General features: G+C 52.1%; 1 protein-coding gene across 1 annotated transcript in view; it reads right to left on the reverse strand.

The window, feature by feature from the left end:
- The window catches only part of PTPRG (protein tyrosine phosphatase receptor type G), a 696,636-nt gene that overhangs the window by 51,207 nt on the left and 623,309 nt on the right, over positions 1-22,120 (reverse strand). The window contains exons 13-14 of the mRNA XM_080675721.1: positions 19,267-19,399; positions 175-266 (exon numbers count right to left, since the gene is read on the reverse strand). Coding sequence (XP_080531847.1) covers positions 175-266; positions 19,267-19,399 — 225 coding nt within the window. The remainder of the gene's footprint in view (positions 1-174; positions 267-19,266; positions 19,400-22,120) is intronic.

Genomic DNA, 22,120 nt, shown 5'->3' on the forward strand with positions numbered 1-22,120 from the left:
TAGCAGATATGTAAAGGAGCGCAGATTTCATTAACTTGCCCCGAGTTAAGATCTCTGAAACTGGGCAAGCTTCACAAGGCTGTGCAAATAATAACTTGCCATGGCTGTCACACACGCGGAGAACAAAAGAGAGGAACAATTAGCCCCTGGAAAGAAGCGCAGGGCCTCACTCACCCGGGATGGGGATAATAGGGATGCTCTCATTGGGGACCACCCGAGGGGAGCTGCTGTCTTCCACGTAGAAGTGAGCCGTCTGGAAGCATTTTCTGTGCAGGAAAGAGAAACACATGCCCACAGTGAGACCAAAGAAATGCACTTTGTCCGAGTTCGTCATTGTTCAGTGCTCCCCTCGCAGACCTTCCAGCTTTCAATGCCACACAGCTCCAAGCAACAAAGTAACGGGCTACACAGAATGACAACATTCACCCATTGGAAGAACCCCGAACAGCTGATGAATATTTACTTTGTAGGATGCCTACCTATCCTGATTGTCAAAAGGGAGAGGCTTAGTAAGGAACCCCTCAGATGCAGGAAAACTTGGCTTGGATGGAGTCAACTTGCTCCACAAACTGCTAGGATTTATACCCCACCATATGTCTTAATCTGACATGTTACAGAGGAATAATTTGCTGTTCGAAACCTCCAGCACCAAGTTCAAAACCACACTTTGAACACAGTCATCACACAGCCGAGGACACAATAGCACCACATTGTCGGGGCTCTGCAAAGACTCCCAAAGCTGCAGACAGTTCCCTAAGGGGGTCAGAGGGCTTGGGGGGGGGGGGGGGCGCAAACGCTCAAAATCCGAGGCCCCTGAGACCGATCGGAGATGAGGACCCAGCCCCCAAATGTCATCTGCTTGGAAGGGTCTGCTCTGTTTTTACCTGTACTTCAGGCACAGCAGGGAGCACACACCGGTCATCATGGGACAGGCTGCGCACGGAGAAGCCACCGCCGCTCACTCAGCCTCTTCTCTGAAGCCGCGGCCTGGGCTTCCCAGCACCCACGTCACTGCTCACTGCGGCCCTAATGAGCTGCCGGAAGCACAGGCTGAATATTTAATGAGGCTGCTCAGCGTGAATGGCTATTGTGACCAGGGAAGGGTCCCTGTTCATCTGGCGGAGGGGCTGCACAATAGCGGGCCTACTGCCGGGCCTTTCAGCCCAGCAGGCGGCCTCCGTCTGGTGCCCTGTCACTGGGATGCGTCCACCCCAGCATCGCACACCCAGCCCAAGCACACAGCACCACCGCTTCGCTTCCCGTACTCCAGCCATGGGACTGAGTCAACTTGTCTCCGGAGTTGTCTCTGCTCATCTAACCAAAGGTGGCCTGGGATGCTTCTGTTGGGCACATTGTGTTTCTATGACGCCAGGGAGGGTGGGGTTCAGGGAGCTGGAAAATCCAACATCTCTGTGCTGCAAAGGTGGGAGGGGAGCCTCCAGGCCACACAGGTGTCACACCTTAGCTGTCATTCCACGCACAGTCAGAAAGAATCATATCTCATTGTGCAGTGGTTTTCTGTGAGCGGTGCCTTGTCTCAGATGGAAGAAAGCTCTGAGCGACTGTACATCAGGCCCTGCTCTGGAAGCACCTGGATGCTGGTCCACTCCCCTCGGGCCCTGCTCTAGAAGCATCTGCACCCTGGTCCACACCCCTCAGGTCCTGCTCTAGAAGCATCTGCACCCTGATCCACTCTCCTCGGGCCCTGCTCTAGAAGCATCTGCACCCTGATCCACTCTCCTCGGGCCCTGCTCTGGAAGCATCTGCACCCTGATCCACTCTCCTCGGGCCCTGCTCTGGAAGCACCTGGATGCTGGTCCACTCCCCTCGGGCCCTGCTCTGGAAGCACCTGGATGCTGGGCCCTGCTCTGGAAGCACCTGGATGCTGGTCCACTCCCCTCGGGCCCTGCTCTGGAAGCACCTGGATGCTGGTCCACTCTCCTCGGGCCCTGCTCTGGAAGCATCTGCACCCTGGTCCACCCTCCTCGGGCCCTGCTCTGGAAGCACCTGGACCCTGGTCCACTCCCTTTGGGCCCTGCTCTGGAAGCATCTGCACCCTGGTCCACCCTCCTCGGGCCCTGCTCTGGAAGCATCTGCACCCTGATCCACTCTCCTCGGGCCCTGCTCTGGAAGCACCTAGACTAGTGGTCAGCAAACTCGTTAGTCAACAGAGCCAAATATCAACAGTACAACGATTGAAATTTCTTTTGAGAGCCAAATTCTTTAAACTTAAACTTCTTCTAACGCCACTTCTTCAAAATAGACTCGCCCAGGCCGTGGTATTTTGTGGAAGAGCCACACTCAAGGGGCCAAAGAGCCGCATGTGGCTCACAAGCCGCAGTTTGCCGACCACTGACCTAGACTGCTGCTGCACTCCCCTTGGGCCCTGCTCTGGAGGCACTTGGACCCTGGTCCACTCCCCTCGGGCCCTGCTCTGGAAGTACCTGGATGCTGGTCCATGCCACATGGGCTCAAACATACATTCTCCCACTCTTGGCACATGTCTCAGAGGACTGCTCTTGCATAGCACTGAACAATAATATATTTCTATGAATTACCTGGAATTGGTAATATCAATAACAAGTGTTCATCACTTGTCTAGCTGCCTTTACCTAAATTTGGAAAATCTGTCAGGCTAACTTAAGCTCCAGGATATGAAATGCACAAAATACGCTAACTTTCCAGTGGTAATCTGCTGAATGTGAAAGTATAGAAAACCATGAGAAAAAAAAAATCCCATCATTTTGATGTTTGAGGTATATCTTCTGTTTCTAAATTAGTAATGAAATTTTCTATTATTGAGTACTCCCCCGCAACCCAATTTGCACCAGTTTCCAGAATGCAACATTAGAGTTAAAACACAGCTTATAGACTTCATAAATGAACTAGAACTTTAATGACTCAGAGTCAGAGCTAAGAAAAACCTGCTCTTGTTGAGCTATTGGACCACTCAAAAGTATTTATTAACCCAAAGAAATGTTCTACGCACCTGAAATGAACACCTCTCGGTTTACCAGGTCACACTTCAACTAACTGGGGGAAAAAATCCCACAAAAAAATAAGTCTTTCATTTCAGGACCTAAATTTCTAAAACATAAAGCGAGAAGTCAAAAGGACCGTTACTGGCCAGGGAACTGTGGGCGTCGAGTGGCTTAGGAAGGCTACCGTGCCCCGTCCATCTCTCTCTGGAAGAGGATGGCAGGCAGTCCTCAGTCGCTCTCACTCGTGGAACCACAGGCTCCACCTTCTCTTTGGAAAAAGCCTGTGTGTACAAAAGCCAGTTGCACTCCTGTGCCCCAGGTGCTGCTAGTCCTGGATTTTCCTGGAGCAGCAGGACTGTGCTTGCAGAGAGGAGCACGGCCTGGGGATGAGGGTAGAGGCAGCTGGCTCTCCACAGCTGCACCTCATGCCTGGCAAACGCCCACCTCCCGGGACCAGCAGGGCTGGTGTGGGCACCTAACTCCACAGCCTCGGGGAAGCGTCCTCCCTTAAAAAAAGGTGTCCACAGACTCGGGAAACATTCATTCAGTGCCCACTGTACAGCAGCTGCCCAGGAGCCTTAAAGCTACTTCCTAAAACAAGCAATTTAGAACGAGTTCTCTACATCATACATGATCTGTGCAGAGAAACTAGGAAATACAGATGAACACAAAGAAAAAGGTCTATTGAAATTATCCTAAATCATCCTCACTGTGATCACGATATTAACATTTTGGGATATATTGCTCCACCCTTTTCCTTATTTATTGACTATTGCTTGATCACTGACGATGAGGTGCAAAAGGTCCCTGCCCACATGGTGCATATATGCCTTCCTTCTCTCTCTCTCTCTCTCTCTCTCTCTCTCTCTCTCTCTCTCTCTCTCTCACACACACACACACACACACACACACACACACACACACACAAATTTTCAGTTAAGTTGTGCTTATTGACCAGCAATGCTTAACTCTGGTTTGGGGAGCTTTAAAAATACAAATGTGAAGGGACCAAGCAGTACCATTGGTAGTTACAGAATAATCACTGAGATGTAGATTGCAGCACATAATATGGTAACTTGTATGGGGCCAAATGCTTCTGGTGCTTGACCACATTTGGTCAACATATTAAATCTATATGCATCCCACAGAATGTTCTAAGCAGCAAGACGGAAACCAGCTTTCCGTGTTACTCTCCATGCATTCATCCCTTCTAAGAAAACCTCATGGGCTCCGTATTTTATGATTTCTAAGACAGCTTGCTGGGAGTCAGGAGGGTCATATGTGATATCCTCTCCAGTAGCTGATCAAGGCAACATGCACTGTGCTTGCAGCTCCCTGGTCGCCAGTCTACACCCCAGGACCGAAGGCCCAGACCACAGCGTGCCTGAGGGCCTTGAGGGCGGGGTGTGGTCCATGGACCAGTCTGGCTTCTACAAAGCCCACGGACGCTTTATGCTTACAGTCGTGAGTATTTGGTCTTCGACTGAAATTTCTAAAAGTAATTTTTTCATCCTTTCATTAGGGAGGTATTCTGAAGAGAGATCCTTTCTCAAAAATAAGAAATTCTGCACTTGAGAAAGCACAGCACACGCCAGAGTGCATCCTCTAGTCGGGATGCAGTCAACAGCAGCCCAAACCAGTAAAGACATCAGCGTCAATTCCCCGGTCTCCGCACTGGGACACGCACTCTGCCAGCACGTGACAGGCCCTGATGAGTAATCACACACACCCCCCGCAGCTGCTGACAGTGCTTTCTAAGCATCATAAATACTCTAGATACAGAGGCTTCCGAGTTGCACGAAATACAGAAAACTGCAAAGACAAGCGGGGAACCTCCAGACCTGCAGCCTCCTCCCGTCCCCAGAAACCCGGCACACCCTCAGGAATGAGCAAGCTTCTGCAGACTTTCCTGCTGCTGCTCCTGTTTTCCAGGTAACTGCTCAGATGCCCCCTGGAATGTCCTAAAGATTTTCCTCCTTCTATCCCTTCCTGCCCCTCCAACAAGAATCTGGGAACAATTCAGGTGGCTGATACTTTTCAAAATCAAAAGGTGCTGATCTTGAGTCCAGAAAACCAGTATTAGAAATGCCTGGACTGCCACTCGGCTCCTCCAGCGAGGGCATCCCATCCTATGTACAGGAGGGGGGTCCGAGGTCTACAGACGTGCAGGTCAACACGCACATCCCTCTGGCGAGCCTGAGAGGCCAGTGTCCTCCGCCAGGGTCCATGGCTTAACAGCACTGCCCTCGACGTCACCGTGACTGCTGGGCGTGACGAGAGCAGGATCCCAACACAATCCCCAGGCTCCTACGGAAGCCCATGATGACAAAAGACCCAAGTGTGGGCATAAGGATTAGAAACGAAGTCACTGTCTTCACATTAAGCTCAGTGGGTTTGGAGTCACATCAGGGTGACAAGGTGTTTGTCAGGGTTGTGCAGCTCAAAATGCTAATTGCAGACTAGGACGGGCAGTTGGCTGAGCGGCTGCTGAATCTTAATTAAGCAATCTTAACTGATTTATAGACTGCCCTCATTTAAATGTGCCCTGGCACACCCGCTAATACTCCCATTTATTCCCAGGCTGTCGAGCACAGGAATCACATTAATATCTACTTTTGTAAATGGATCTGCTGTAGTAAACCATGTATGAACGAGAGCCACTTGCAAACAGACACTGAAACCGCCCTCATGCCTTCAAGGAAGACGACTGTGACTGTGCTGAGTTAGGAAGATGCGGATTACTTATTAGGGCAAAAGGTTTCCAGAAACTGAAGCGCCAAAGACAACAATAGGAGGAAAACGCTGTGGGTGTTCGGCTTTTTTAGAGCGAGGAATGGAGAGAGAAACATCGATAGGTTGCCTCCCGGCTGGGGAATGAACCTACCTCCTGGGAATGTGCCCTGACTGGGAATTGAACCCGCCACCTTGTGGCGCACAGGACCAATCCGCCAACCAACTGAGCCACCTGCCCAGGGCTTGTTGGGCTTTTCCTCAAAGAGGAGTAACTGCTCGAAATAACTCGGGTCCTGCTTGGAAAGTGAGTTCCGAGTTGAGATTTTTCACGTGCAGCCCCATGCGTGTGCTGTTCAGTCTCCTTCCTGTTGGTTAAAGGACTCTGTAGGCTCAGTGTGCACTTGCAGTGTCTTTTTCTGGAAGGAATCGTCCACAAAGAGAAACCAGAGCTGCTCTTCCTCATCTGCATACTGCCCAAGCCATTCAAGGGACATGTGAGCTGACAACTATGATCAATGACATATTTCATGGGAGGGCTGAGCTGGAGGCCCTGGGACATCTGGTTGTCATACTTTGGACACACGGGGCTCGTTAGATGTGAGGAGATGAGGGGGAAGGGAAGGGGAAGTGAACAAAATGAGATGCATGGGGTGTGAGAGGACACAGATACCAGATGAGGATAAACACTTCAAAATGCTGGATCTCACATGGGGAGGAGAGATGCCCCAGTCAATTGTGTTACCCCTGGAAGTGACAACAATCCGATTCCTGAAGTGACAGTCTCATAAGAGGATATAAACTGTCTGCAACGAACATCTCAGGAAAGTGGGAGAAAATGAACAAATCATATACGCATAAGAGGTCTTGGGCAACATTCTTGCTAAGCATTAAGCTTGCCAAGAAGTCTTTGCAGGCACCTGGGAGAGACTGAAGTACTGGTTATACTTTCCAGGGATTCAAAGACCAAGTGCCAGAGCAGGAAGTTCTGATGTGACAGCTGACTTTGAGCAGTGAGCTCTGGACAGCTGTCCCAGTGCTCCAAGCTGTGAGCAGAAAAGAGGGTTTGCAGGTGGGGCTTCAGGGGATGGGGGGACCTTCGGGAGTCTCCCACACTCAGTCAGGACCCTGGAGTGCTCTGACTTTCTGACTAAAGCTTGAAGGCTCCTCCAGTTCATCCTGCCACTATTTGAGGGCACGGACACAATCCCCCACTAATTGGGGAGGTAAATGGGGGCCTGATGGTCCCACTTCTTTTAGGCAGGCGGTGGGAAATGAAAATGCACGTTTTCTGTACTGCACAGATGATTCCATATCTATAGCTGAGAATGGCCTGGTAAAAAACCGTTGGCAACTACGTATTTCATTAGCATACTGACTGAGATAAGTCAGTCAGACGTGCGCGCTGAGTGCTATTTTGAGGAGGATTTACGGGCCTCCTCCCTCGACAGCCCCAGATTGTAGTACTTTTTAAATACTTGGGACCATCTGGGGGAAAAAGTTGATTCAGACATCACACCATCAACCAGGTTATATTCCAAATGATTTAAGAAGTTAATATTAAAATTTGAAACCATAAAAGTACCTAAAACAAAAAGTAACCTCTAACTTTCAAATGATGACTCAGAAACCAGAAAAGAAATTTATGGAGACATCTGACTCCATAAAAGCAGCAACATAAACACAGTTAAAGGGAAAGCACAGATTAGGAACGAACTTTTGCAACCATATTGCTGACGATGGATATCTCTCGCGATTAGAAAAAGACCAACAATGCAAAAGAAGAATGAGCAAAAGACAAACAGTTTACAGCAAAAGACAAATGACCCACACGCGAGAGCTGCTCGACCTCACTCATCACTAAGAGCAAACACACTGAAACTACACTGAGACATTTTTCACCACCGAGGTGAGCAAGAACACCAAAGCTTGACAATGCACGGCGCTGGGGAAGCTGCATGGAAACAGGCAGGCTCCTGCGTCTCTAGAAGAGGCCAGCTCGGTAACCCACCCCGGGGGCAGTGTGGCACCATCCATCCAAAGTAAAACGGCCCTAGCTGGTTTGACTCAGTGGACAGAGCGTCGGCCTGCAGGCTGAAGGGTCTCAGGTTTGATTCCGGTCAAGGGCACATGTCCGGGTTTCGGGGGGTCAATCCCCAGTAGGGGGTGTGCAGGAGGCAGCCAATCAATTATTCTCTCTCATCATTGATGTTTCTATCTTTCTCTCCCGCTCCCTTCCTCTCTGAAATAAATTTTAAAAAGTATTAAAAATGCTTACGTTAAGAATAAAAAGAAGTAAAATGCGTGTGGCTTGTGACACCGCCAATGTCTTGAATTTATCCGACAGTTGGACTTACCTATTTGAAAATGACACGTAAAGTTATTCACCAGGGTATTGTCTGCAATAACAAATGACTGCCAACAACCACAGTGACAGCCACAGGGGACGGGTTAAATCACCACACCTCTGTGCAGAGGGACAGCACGCTTCTGTAGAAATTAATGCAAAACTACCCGCGCCCAGAGAAGAACTCCATGTGAACGGGAAAGGTCTGTGGCAGTGAGTGTTGTGCCGTGTAGAGAAGGGGATACGGGTTCATACAGGGCGGGGCACAGTAGGTTTACAGTTGTTCGGTGGAAAGTAATACAATAATTAATAAATAATAATACAAAAGCCCTAGCTGGTTTGGCTCAGTGGATAGAGCGTCAGCCTGCAGACTGAGGCATCCCAGGTTTGATTCTGGTCAAGGGCACGTGCCCGGGTTGCGGGCTCGATCCCCAGTGGGGGACATGCAGGGAGCGGCCAATCCATGATTCTCTCTCATCATTGATGTTTCTATCTCTCTTTCTCTCTCCCTTCCTCTCTGAAATAAAAATATATTTAAAAATAATAATAATAATATTAAGAATATACTGTTTCGAGCACTCACAACTGTAAGCCAACTTCTGCCCCTCCCCGATTGGGCACACACACAGTGGCTGGAAGGACAGAGAGCAAACTAGTAGGAGAGGTCACCTGTCTGCGAGGAGGTGGGGTCAGGGCGGTGGGTGACGGGTGGAGATCTAGGGACATATATGTAATTTTAAACTTCTTCCTTTTTGAGCCGTGTCTAGGACTAACTATTCAAAATGTAACAACTTTTTGAAAAATTAAATACTTGGGTCTGCTTTCTTCTTCCTCCTGGGGGATCACCGGCTACTACTTCTTGCAGCCCCGTCCTCCCGCCTGGGAGAGGATTAGGAACGTGAGGTTCGACAAAGGGGCAAGTGGTACTGCCCTTGGGGGCATGGGCATGGGCATGGGCTTGGCAACAGCTATTTTAAATGTTTGCAGGGTTGTCATTTAGGCAGCTTTTGAGGCTCTTCTCCTGGTTCCCTGCCACATTGTGGAGGGAGACACAGGCCTGGAGAGGAAGGGGGAGTGGACACAGGAATGCCTCCCTCCTGCACCCCAGCCTCCTGCTCCGCCTGATGGAAGAGGAAACGGCCCGTCTGAAAGCATTTCCCAGAGCAGGGGAGGATGGAACTTGTCAGGAGGCTGCCACGGAAGCTCCTGGGCATGGAGGGCGCAGCCAGGGGGAGGTGGGTGGGTGGTGCTCAGTGCACAGAGCGCTCAGGAGGAACGCGGGCTGTGGCTCTGGAGGAAGACAGCATGGCTGGGTAGCCGCATAAGGAAGAGTGGAGACTGAGGGCAGGATCCGGAGTGGTCACAGGGCGTGGCGCTGTGAGGAGGGGCACGGCTCAGGACAGGCCACCTAAGCAGGGAGGCCCAGCCCAGGACTTCTCAGAGCCTCAGCTTCCTTGTCTTCTCAGTGGGTCATCTATTCCATACACAAAGCATTTTATGTTCATGACCTCACTCAGAGAAGGAACTATCATTAGACCCATTTTCGAGATGAGAAAATTGAGGCCCGGAGGGCTTTGGTAAGCTGCTCAAGGTCACAGAGCCAGGAAGAACTGCAGTGAGACCCCATGTCTCTGGAGCTAAAGCCTGTGCTTCTGAGCTACTACATTAAAGAAGGAAGTTACATGATTCACAGCCGGGTGGGTTCTAGAGACACACTGGTTCTCGAGAGGGTTCTCAATTGCTAGACCTACAAGAAAGGTGCTTCCTCCAAGCCTCTGAGGAACAATGCCAGAGGGACTGAGCAGCTGTAACAAAATACAGCCCCTCAGGATCGCAAGCACAGCTACTATAACAGGCGCGCTCCTGCTCCTGGGCCAGCACGTACATGGGAGTGAATACAGTCCCCGGCCATGGCATCATTTCCGGAGAGGACGTAGAAATCAGGCATGCGTTCATCCTTGTGCCGTGCGGGAGGTGACGCGGGCCTTTTTGAGTTACAGTAAAAAACTCATTATATTCGTACGGACTAAGCAGGAAAGTTAGGCATCGACGAGATGTCCAAGGTTCTCTCTGCTAAGATTACATCTCTGACTCTAAAGCTATACCGAGGGGTTTCTATTTCTGTTTTCACCCTTAGAGCTTTGAAAATGGATTAGACATTGAAGACTTCAATAAGTAAAAAGAGGTCATAGAAAGAGAGTGGTGTCACAGTGTTAGCGGCTGCTGCCTCTCCCTGCAAGGCCGGCACGGCCCCGTGCAGCTTAACAGAGGCAGAGCAGAGTTTCCTGTCCACCTTCCATAGTTCTGTACGGTGCCCCTCAGATCCCAGAGGCAGACCCGATTATAGCGATGGACAGTAAACATTCCACCAATAATCTGATTTACCTACAGATTTTACATGGAGACAAATCATTCCATGTAAGAATTCTAATATAAATTCTACCAATTGGTTCATTGACAGTAATAAGGGATTACTCACAATATTGATTAATATTAAATTGCCAATTAAGATAACGAAAGTATTAATTGCAGTATTAATAGTAAGTGATAAGCCCTACAGAAATCCCCTCAAGAGGCTCATGTGTGGTGACTAAGATTGCATAATCACGACTTCTAAAGGTTTTCCTATAAATTTTCCAGGACACGCATTTCCTCAGTTATTTAAGCCTTTATTTCATTTTTACATTTCAGCCATATGGAAAAACACATGATATGTCCCCATTTGCTCACTTTACTCTCCCCTTCCTACTCTTCTTCCCTAACTTATCTATACATTTAGGTTTCTGAAAGGTATTTTTCACTTGTACAGCTAAATGCATGCATTGGGTTATTTTTTAACTTGCAAACATGCAAACATCTGAAACTTTGGAAAGAAAATGGATGCAATAGACACACAGACACACAAACAAAGAACACCCCCATTATGTACCATCTTACAAACAAAAAACGCCCCATAAAACAGCACAATAAAGCAAAGCAAGCCCGCACAGCACACACTTGAATTGGTACCAGCTGCCCGCAAAGCTGCAATGGTGTTTGCAAGTTTTACTTTTGGGGCTGGGTGGGTTAGAAACAGGTGAGTTTGAGCATGTGCTGTCAAGAGGACTTTAATCGCCATGGCAACAAAACAAAAATCCAGCAAGCCAGTCCCAGCAGAGAGCCCCCAGAAGCTTGACCGCCCCTCACCTGCTCCCCTTTTCTCCTCTCTCCCCAGAAGAAGGCACTTCACGGAAGCGTCTGGGAAAGCCCTTCGACTTTATTTTGTTACACCCTCTAAATGGATGAAAAAAAAAAAAAGAACAGGTGTAGAAGACAGCATTTTCAATTGACCACCAAGAGTTCCACACAAATGCCCTCCTGCCTTCTAACAGGGGCACCCCCCTCATCAGGCCTCCTGTCTAAAGAAAGTGTACACAAAGGGGGCTGGTTTTATTTTAGTTTTTTTATGCTGAGGTTAAGAAACACGAAATGGGAGCTTTGCTCTTAAAAAGCCATCTTCACATGTTAGAAACCTGCATCCCCCTGTGTTAACAGAAGGTTAGAACACAAACCCAATAATGCCCTTTCTAACTCGTATACCTGTCTTTCCACCTTAGACATGCTGTCCTGGCAAACGGGATGGTGTAAAATACCCCGGGAATGAACAGGACTTAGCAGGCATCCAGTGGGCACCATCTGACCTCCCTGCTGGCACAGATTTCCCTGGATTTGATGTCTTTTCCCCAGACAGCCCTCTCCCTGCTGGACAAAGTCGTTCCTCACTCACAACACCGACTGGAAGGCCTGGAGGCACTCAGGGAAGGGGGTAAGCAGCTGCTACCTTATCAGGATGATGCACTAACCACAGCCCCTGAGACTTGGCTCTAGCGTTGGAGAGATGCTCCTTTGTCGCAAGAACACTGGAAAGCACTTCTTTCATTTCATTTGAACCCCTAACCATCTGGGCTCTAGTATGTCACACTGGTATCATTCCTATGACTTCTAATCTCAGTCACGAGAGCAGCAAAGACAAACTGGGGTCTCTGCAGGTTCTCTTTTTGGGCCGTTCTGATGAATTCCCTGCACAACTCTGAGTTCAGGTGTGAATTCAAAAGAACACGGCTAACTTTGATGGACTTGGTGGCTTTTTACTTCCGGAATGAGGGTCCTCTAATTCTCAAGTGTTGGGAGTTTATTCTCCCTTAACAAAAGCGTTCCTTTATTTTGATAATTATTAGGCTCCATGTTGGATAAAAGTGCTTGGCAAAGGAACCCAAGTTGGGGAAAATAAAAACTTGGGAATCTGATGAATGGGGTGGGGTGGGGTGGGGGCAGAGGGGGTGTAATTCAGAACTCTTGTCTCCCTCTACTGAGCACATTCTGGAACTACAGCTGTCCCCAAACACCAGGACCATACTCCACACTCCTTGCGGCTACAAACACTAATCTGAAGGAATCACGAGTGTGTTGTTGGAGTGTTTTTGCAAATTTTCATAAAAACTTGAAATTTGCAGCTTCCTAAAATATTTAGACTTCTTCGCAACCCTTAGCCTCCTCCGAATCCTGCCAGACTCGCTGTTGAGGGAGTTTGGAGCGGCGCCGGCATCTCCGCAGTTTCCCTCACACACAATCACAGGCTCAAAACTCCCACCGGCAACTGACAACACTTTGCTGCGAAGCAAATGCCAGCAAACCGATAACTAATACCTCGAACAATCGCGGGGGCTACCTGAGCAAACGGACCGCAGACACAGTCAGTCCTGGGAGAGAGGAAGTTGCACTCTGAGAAATCCCAGGAAAGGTGTTGGTTATGTGCATCCAACGAGCATGCACGGGGTTTGCCTCTCTGGGAGAGCGAGCTGGGGTTAAAAACATGCCTGTCCACTTCTCCTGCCCAGGATCAGTCCGTCTTTCAAACATCACGAGTAGGTTTAAGTGGAAACCTTCGCGGTGACTCTCTCCCTGCTTTTGTCTAATGACCACGTGTTAGCCGCTCCAAGAGCTGTGACTGTATCTCAGGGCCAAGGCGGCAGCAGGGGGCCGGTTACTATAACAACGGGCAGGTCTCTTGAAATCTGAAAGGCCCCGAGTAGCCATTTGCGAGACAGTTATTGAACAAAAAGTTGCTGGGATCGGCAGCATCAGCTGCCACGTGGCCTGGATTGCCCAGCGCAGCTGCAGGAGAAAGAAGAGAGAGGTGCCCACCTCCAGGAGCAGCTGGGGAAACCCAGGCTCCGCCCCCAAGCCTCCAGGTCTCAGAGGAAGTCAGGGTAACAGTGCTGAACTCAAACCCCAGGCAAGCCAGGCTCTGACATCATGAAAGGCACCTTAGCTCTCCACACGGGCTTCACACGCTGTCAGGTTTGGAAGAGCTGGATTATAAAAATTACTCCTAATGATGAATAAATTACTGAAATGTGGCCACAGGAAGAGGGGTTCCCTAAAGAGAGGAGTGTCAGGTCCCTCACCAGCTTTAACAGAAAAAATGGTGCCGGAATACCTGTGGTTCTGTGAATAGTCTGTTTGCAGAAAAGATAAAGGTGATCACACAAAACCACAAAAAGTATGATTGAAAGCTCGGACTTTTCTAGACTTGAGAAAAGTTGCATATGAGCCTGCCTTCCGTTTCCTATTCCCGCCCTCGCAGGAGCGGCTGGGACTGAGCCAGCGCAGGCGGAATCCCTGGAGAGGGTCTGGTTCTACCCAGGACAGGACTTTATTTCGCACAGAGAAGGGCAGTTTGAGGGCATTTTCTCTCTGACCATCCTGAACACCACGACTGTGTGCCTCTTGGTCAGTTCCGGCACAGTGCCCTCTGCCCAGAGCATTTGTCCTTTGTTCTGTGAAAACCACAGCCAAACCTTCCCTCCCCCAAGCCTTTCCTGGCTCGGTCTCCTCCCACCCCATCCCGGTGGTGGCCAGAGTCCCTCCCAGAGCAGTGTCTCTGGTTGTCACCACCCACCACTGCGACTCGAGAACTTAACTACCCACAGAGGGAGGCTGGGCCGGGGTCTGTGTGTGTGTGTGTGTGGGGGGGGGGGGCGGGGGTTGGAGGTGGGGCGGAGGAGGCAGACTATCCACAGAGGGGGTGCCCGGAAAAGGGCCACCATGGGCACTCGGCCAGCCCCCCAGTGCCACAGGATGGGAGAACAATGCTGCCAGCTCTCCCACTTTATCACACCCAGACAGCTGAGGTTCTATGTAAAATCCTCCCATTTTTAAATCAATCCAGATTTTTAAAGACAATGCCAGCTAAAGAAAACAGGTCTGGAGGCCACCAGGTCTCACCCCCATTTGGGATAACCTTTGTTACCTGCTCGTCTCCTCCAGGAGCTACAAGCTGCCTGAAGACAGGAAGTCTGTCTCCTCACTGAACCCCCAGGGCCTGCCACAAACTGATGGCCAAGAAATGTCTCTGAATGACTGAGCAAAGGAGGAATACATGGGGCAGCCAGAAAGGGTCTTAGGTCAACAAACACAACAAAACTCTAGGTGTGAGCACCTCCAAAGCACACCAGCCGTGTGACCCTGGGCACGCCACTTCCCCGCTGGGATCTTCCTCTGTGGGGACGAAGGTGACGCGGTTCCCCCGCCTTGGCTCTCACACCTGGCTGTTAAAATGATGTGATGTGTGTGTGTGTGGCGGGGGTTGTGTTATTCTGTGTGTGTGTGACCGTGCTTTGTATTAATTCTACCCTGTGTGTTGCTGTGATTAGCGACGATTCCCCTGGGCCGACTGTTCACAGTCACCTGCATGGAGAACCCATTCCTGCTGCACTTGTTTCCTCTGTGGCTTCGCTGGGGGAAGAGGAGCGAGTGTCTGCACAAACCCAGTCCCCATCGAGTGAACTGAGTGTCGGCGGCTGGAGCAGATGGCAGAGAGGTGCCCCGGCCGGCCGCAGCAGCCGCAGCAGCTCCGGGTCACGGCTGCCACCCTGGGAATACAGGCGGGGCCCGCACTCCACAGGGGCACGCGTGGTCAGTCATTCCGTGAGCAAGAGGGGTGTGAGCATGTGTCCACACTCACACACATCCGTCTGTTTGCTGGAGCCTCCACTATGACACAAGCCCCGCCCACATTCGCAGTCTGCACCCTTCATATTTATGCTACCGTCTCCCACTGAACATCCAGGAGAGAAAAAAATGGCAACGTCAACAGAACCCACTTGTTTCCATGAACAGCATCCTTAATGAGGCAACACCAACACATGGCAGCATTTCTGAGAGTCTAAAGATGGGAGTAAAGAGACACCTTTTTCTATCTGCCTCTGAAGCTAAATTGGTATCGACCAACTTACTACGGAATTTACAGGGGGCTTGGTCATGCGCTGAGCGGGGACATGACTTTCTCAGTTCGAGCTTCCTCTAGCTCCAACCTTCAACAAACCTAGGTCAGATGTTACAATTCCCATGTAGGAGCTTCTAGTTTCCTGTTTCTGAGTCTGTGTAGTTCAATCAGCCCTATCGAGTCTCTACCCTTCCGGAAAGTTCTTTCCTAGGCTAGCATTATGGTCCATGAGACGCTCAATCTGTCATCCAGGGAACCAGCACGGAACAGCTGGGACTAAGATAAAACAAACAGGTTATATTATTCGACGTAAAAATCTACTCAGCTTCTAGAACACCTAAACATATAGTTGGTCCTCTGACATTTTCTTCCAGAAATTCCAAACCATAGGAGCTTGAGACACACAAACACACGCACTATAAACACAGGCTGTGGGAGGAGGTACGTGCCTTCAGGCAGGCCACTCCTCATCCAGGCAGAGCAATGTCAAGATGAAGCCGGGGGTGGGGTGGGGAGGGAGGGGGCTATGCTGTCGAACTGGCTGGCTTCGAATCTGGGACCCACCAAAGAGCAGTCTTCTGACGTGGGCACGTCACCAAGCCTGTTTTCTGATCTGCCCAGTGGAGACCAGAATTCCTAGAATCTGAATGTGGATCAGGTAGGAATGCAGTCAGCTTAGCACGTGTCTCATATGACAAATATCCAATAAAAGATTCCTGGCTGGTAGGCCTTCAGGTACGCAAAACCTCTTCAGGGGTGAGACTGCTGACCAGAGAGAGAGCTACCCTCAAAGCATGTTCCTCAAGACGACAGAGAAGCCCACCTGCTTACAAATGCCTTGCAGCACTCCCAACTTTAAGTGGACGCCACTGTCCCTCGCTTCGCTATTCTCCGGGACAGGTTACTAAGTAAACGAGCTGCGTGTCCTACCATGCGTTGGACACCCTGAACATGGCGCTTCTCCCAGCATCCACCGCACATTGCACAGGGGGGATAGCCACCGACCCTACCACACAGGCCTGTGGGAAGGACCACACGAGATGGTGCCACCAGAGGCGTGGCTTGGCGCTTGGCACTAACCGAGAGCCCGGTGGACACTCGCAAGCACTAGCACCACCGTGCTGTGGAGGCCCAGTGGAGGCCCAGAACTCGGCGACATCGGTTTCGTTTTCCTCGTTCCTGACCCCGTGAAACTGCAGTGTTGACACCTCTACGTGAACGCACTCAGGAACCAGGACAGGAGCTGCACAGGATCAGGCCTTGGTTGCAGAGACTGGCACCACAGAGACCTGGTTTCAACCCCCAGGTGCCAGGCCTGCCCACCGAGGACACGCCAGGAGGCTTTGACCCGCCTCAGTGCCCTGCTCTGGCAAGTCCGTTCGTCAGTCACCCGCTCTCACTGGGCCTCCAACGGAAGAGATGCGCTGTCGCCGTCGCTTCGAAGCTGCACTGCCAAGGGGGAAGCGCCCGGCTCTTCCGCGTCTACCGATTTTCTGTGTGAGCCCCCAACGCTCCCTTCTTTCACATCAATGAAAAAAAAGGGACAGAAACAGGTCCCTGTCCCCCAAGGCTGTTCTCAGGCTGAGCCCCTCATCCGGCCCAATGCCAGTTCAGCTTTGCTTCCCATCCTCTGAGAATGTTCTCCTTCACACTCACTTGTGCACCAGCCTGAGGAATTCGGGAAAAGCTCAGAGGCCGCATCTATTGGATGATATTTAAAGCTCTGGTTCCTTGAAACCAAGCTCTGAATATACAAACAGATTGACACGTGTGTGTGTGTGTGTGTGTGTGTGTGTGTATAAAACAAAATACAAACAGTTGTCACTTTCTAATGAGAAAAGCACATCTTGAATGGACGGCTCTAAAACCTCTCTGTAGTCCATTTCACAGCCCTTCCCACGAGCAGCCTGCAGTCAGCATGCATGCTGGGGCAGCCTGGTTTCATCTGCTTGGCCACGGAGATCTGTTCTGGGGTGGGCAGAGGACCAGGGTGGGCCAATCAGAAATAACCCTGAGGTTTTGGCTAAAATTGCTTGGACCATAAGTTTTTCATACTGTGGTAGCTGTGGCCTCTCCGTCCTGCGTGGGAGTCCGAGACGAAACCACGCGGCGTGGCACAGAGCAGAGCTGCTCCTGCAGACCTGCCACCACTGCACGTGCTCAGTCACACCCATGCCAGCAGCCTCCCGTTCACCAACGGGCTCCCCATGCTGGTCTGCAAACCGCTTTGTTCTAGAGGAGGGTGACCCAGAGGAGAACCGAGTGTTCCCAGGCTCACCCCGATACACAGTGTCACGCCTAACCTGGCTGGTCTGTAGCATGAACCGTGCTGTGGCTACTGCTGGACGCTGCGAAGCCCGAGATGCCCCCTTCCTGTTCCCTTGTTCTACCCAACTGAGAGCAGACCGAGGATCCACGATCAGTCTGCCAGCAGCTTCTGTTGACCTTTCATCAGTTCCCATCACCTGCACTGTGACTCTCATCTAAGCCGCCATCACTTCCTTCTTGGACTAGTGTAGTGGTCTCCTCGCTGGCCTCTCCACTTCTGCCCTTGATTCAACTCAGTCTCTTCTCAACACAGCAACCAAGGAATGCTGAAGCCAGATTGCAACATTCTTGGGTACCAAACCCTACTTATCTTAGAGCGAAAGGCAATGCGTTTACAATGGCCCACAAGGCTACACTCAACCTGACTCCTCTCTACTCTTTCTTCCTGACACCCTCTCCTACCACAGGGAGTACGGGGAGAGTGGCAGGAGGTCCCTTGCTCTTCCTAGAACATGCCAGGCACGCTCCTGCCTCAGGGCCTTTGCACATGCCGTTTCCCTGCTTGGAACTTGTCCCAGATGGAGCACATTTCCCTCCTCCTTTAGGTCTCTGTTCAAATACCACTCGCCAGTTACACCTGCCTTATCTCCTCTGAACACTGGTCCCTAAGGTCCACATGCCCCTCCCTTTCCAGTTTCATTTTCTCCATCACATGCCACACCATCTTGGATGTTACATACTTTACTCACTAGTGTTTAGCCTGTCTCCCTCACTGGAATGTAAGCTCCATGAGAGCAGGGATTTTTGTCTAGTTTGGCTCATTTGGTATCACCAGGGCTCAGAAGAGCACCTGGCACACAGCGAGGGCTCACAATGGATGGATGTAGGGGAGGGAGGGGGGGAGGGATACGACACCTGCTCCTCACTGAGGAAGCTGTTAGATAAAGGGCAGGAGCCTCCACGCTTGTCTGAGAGGTGAAAGCAGCCAGGCAACCACGTGGGCCGCCTCCTCCTGCAGCTGCACCTGGCTGAGGGGTAGCTGAGAAACACCCACCTTCCAAATGGAAGCTGCCAGCAGGCTCCCCCGGGGAAGCAGTGAGAACTGGTCCAGGACAATGGTGTACAAGGTTGGCTCACCATCAGCCATTTTTATCTTACACGTCGTAAGTGCCACAGAATATGAGCAACATGTTCCTATCACTCAATTTTCAGCAACAAGCTATCGGAAAATCAAGGTGCAGAGGTCTTATGCGGACGTGACAGTGAGTCATGGCCTCAGAGGAACCAGAACGCCATGGAGCTTATTAGCTCGTGTGGCAGGGTTAGACACAAAAGCTCCACGTGGCGACGGGACGGCACCAGCAAGTAGCAGGGCTGGGATCCGGGCCTGCATCCCCCTAGTTCCCAAGCACAGCCCCTTGGGCACTAAATCCCAGAAGCTCCTCCTAAGTGCGCTGACCTCAGAGCGGCTCTACCCCTGGCTTCCTCCGGCTACAAGCCGCTCTCCCAGGTGTTGATGGGAGCAGCTCTCCAGCTGCCTCTCCTTTCAGAGTGAAGGGGCCATGGGCTTCTGCTCCTCCCCCACCCCCAGGGCAGCGAAGGGGCCATGGGCTTCTGCTCCTCCCCGCCCCCCCCACCCCACCCCACACACAGGTGCTGCCCGGCTCACTCACCTCCAGTAAACCAGCACAGCGATGAGCAGGATGAGGCACACAAAGGTCAAGGCTGACACCACAATCAGGGGGATGATCCACTCCATCCTCCCCGGGGAAGGGCGGCTTATCATCCCAGAGGTGTTCTTTTCTGCTGCAAAGAGAGACCATGCCAGTTAGAGGACAGGCCAGCAGAGAGGGGCCACCAGTGTGGCCGAGTTCTGCTCCGGGGTGGGTGCCCACACAGACCTGGGCTCCCGCGCGGACGGCCCGGTGACAGGAGGGGCATCTGCAGCCCATACCATGTCCTACCGAGTCCAACCAAACCCGGCCTTTCCTGCAGGCGGCACCTGCACCACCAGTGGGATGGGTTTGCAGGTAGAGTTCAAGGTGGTTGTAAAGAGAGCTGTGGAGACAGGCACTCCACCGCGCTGCAAGGACGTGGCTGAGCCAGAACGGCCTGGACAATGAGGAGACGTGGCGCCGGAAAGGCAGCACCACCCTCACCTCTGGAGGGGCTGGCGCCTCGGGGCTCGCTGGCGCAGGGCAGGAGAAATGGCACGCTGGCTTTGCTACGTGAACCAGCTCTGAAGACAATGGTTATGAATATTCTCTAGGAGCTCAGCAGCCATCACCCTTCCCCTAATAAGAGCACCCCAATTCTGCGTTGGGGAGCAGATTCTCCCTAGCAGGCAGTCATGGAGAGGCCCCCAGTGTCCCAGCCGAGGCGAGCGTGGCTGCAGGGAGGACAAGGGTGCTCCCTCCATGGAACCTCAACCGCTGGGTCTGCACAGCACCCAGCCCAGCAGGAGCCCCCCACCCCAGGTGGCCCTCAGTCCTCAGCACCCAGAGCCCTGGAGCTCCCATCTCTCCTCAAACCAGATTCTCCAGCGTTGCCTTTGATTGCATCACCCCTCCCCCAGCCTCCCGAAAGCTCTAACCTGGAGGACGCCCTGCCCATGCTGCCCAGCAAGCCTGCCTCTGAGCAGCAGCCCAGCGAGGGGTTCACAGGGGAGCTGAGCCTGCTCTTACCCGGGCAGCGCCTTCCTGTCTCAGGCCCGGGAGCCTCGGGGGAGAGCCTGTTCTCCCGTGGCGTGGGCAGGTGCCTGGAAGCCTCCAGGTGGCCCGAATGGAGCGCAGGTGTGGTGCGGGGCTGGGAGAGCACAGGGAGCAGAGGCGACGGTGAGAGGCGGGTGGCAAGAAAGCAAAGGTTAACTGTGACCGCGGAGAAGCCGCCGGACAGATCCAAAGCCAGCTCAGGCTGCGTGCGCTCGGCCAGGACTCCTGCGCTGGGAAAACGAGGCCAGCCTCCGCCAGTGGAGTCCTTCTCAGGACGGACTGGAGGGAGGGCTCATTAGGCCGGGTTTCCGAGCGAGAGAAGGTGGGCCGAGCAGAGAGGGGCACAGTTTTAAAGAGGTCAGGCTCCCGAGTACGGGAGTGTGTCACAGCCTCCTCCGGTTCCCTGGAGCGCTGCTGGCGGGTCCTCTCCTTCGTCTCCTGCAGGGCCCTGTGCGCAGGCAGCGCCCCATTTCTGCCCAGCTCACGGGGAGGAGGCCAGGCAGGTGGGCACACCCGATTAAACCACAGAGAGCCCTCCACGTTCCTACTTGCCTTCCTAGAGGGGCAGCCACTCCTCCGGACCCACAGCCGCACACGTTTTGTTAGGCAGCTACAGGCACACCTCGGAGGCACTACGGGTTCGGTCCAGACCCCCAAACTAAGGGAGTATCACAAAAAAGCGAGTCGCAATCTTCCTGCTGGTGGAGAGTCTTGCCTTCAATTTGTAAAAAACACAGTAACCTTGGAGAGCAATGAAGCGAATCGCACAAAATGAGGCTGGCCTGTATTTGCCAAGCCCTACTGTGTGCAGGGCCTGGTGCTGGGGGCTGCAGAAGCACCAGAAAGACCCAGGGGGGCGGGGCGAGGAGTGAAAATCATTTAAAGGGGGAGAAGCAGACACAGGAGCGAGCAATTAGAATAAAGGGAAGGGGGAACAGCTGTTCCAGCCCAGGGACTCTGGAGGGGGCTCCCTGACGTGAGGGTGAGACCTGGGCGTGAGCCAGGCCCAGGGCAGGAAGGACGGGGTCCGGACAGAGAACTAAAGGGGTGGGAGTATGAGAATGAGGAAAGTCGGATGCCACGTCAGCCAGGACTTTGCTGGCTGAATTAAGAACAGGGTTTAGTCCCAGGGCAATGGAAGCGTCCACTCACCCTCCAGGTAACCCCTTATAGCAAAGCTCTGGGGATGGGCCAGAGAATCAGCTGCAAATGAGAAGAATTTGCGGGGCTCCAGCAGGGGGAGCCAGACAGACAGGCAAGTCTCTCAAAGACTGGAGCTCCTGTGCAAGGAAATAGGGCAGGAGGCTGACACTATAGGCCATGCATCCAATGATCTCAGATTCCACGCAGGGAGGGCCTTGCGTCCCGGAGGGACCCCCAGTGTCACATCTCCTCCCCACCTCCTTACACTACAGGTTTGACGGTGGGCAGGGGGCCGAATGCAAACCCCACGTCCTACTCATCTTACCACTGAAAAGGGCTCTTGGCCCAAACAGTCCCTTCACAGGGACATCTCTCTCTGTGGTGTGCACATCTCTGTGGGGTGCACATGAAGGGCTGCTGGTGGGCCAGTGGGGCCGGGGCTCAGAGAGAGCCTGCATCTGAAACACCTTCCCAGTAATACCCCGAGGAAGGGGCAGGCTAACCTCCGAGAGCACCTGCAGGGGGCGAGGTAAGTGGCCACCCCGTCGCAGACAGCTCTCCTTCCTCCAGGTTCCATTTCAGAACCCAGTCAAGTGCCTCCACTCTGCCTCTTAAAAAAATTTAAAAAAAAGAAAAGAAAAACAGTTTTCAGTGGCATATGTCATCGCTGAAT

The sequence above is a fragment of the Plecotus auritus genome, assembly GCF_963455305.1.
Source record: "Plecotus auritus genome assembly, chromosome: 6".
Classification (NCBI taxonomy): Eukaryota; Metazoa; Chordata; class Mammalia; order Chiroptera; family Vespertilionidae; genus Plecotus; species Plecotus auritus.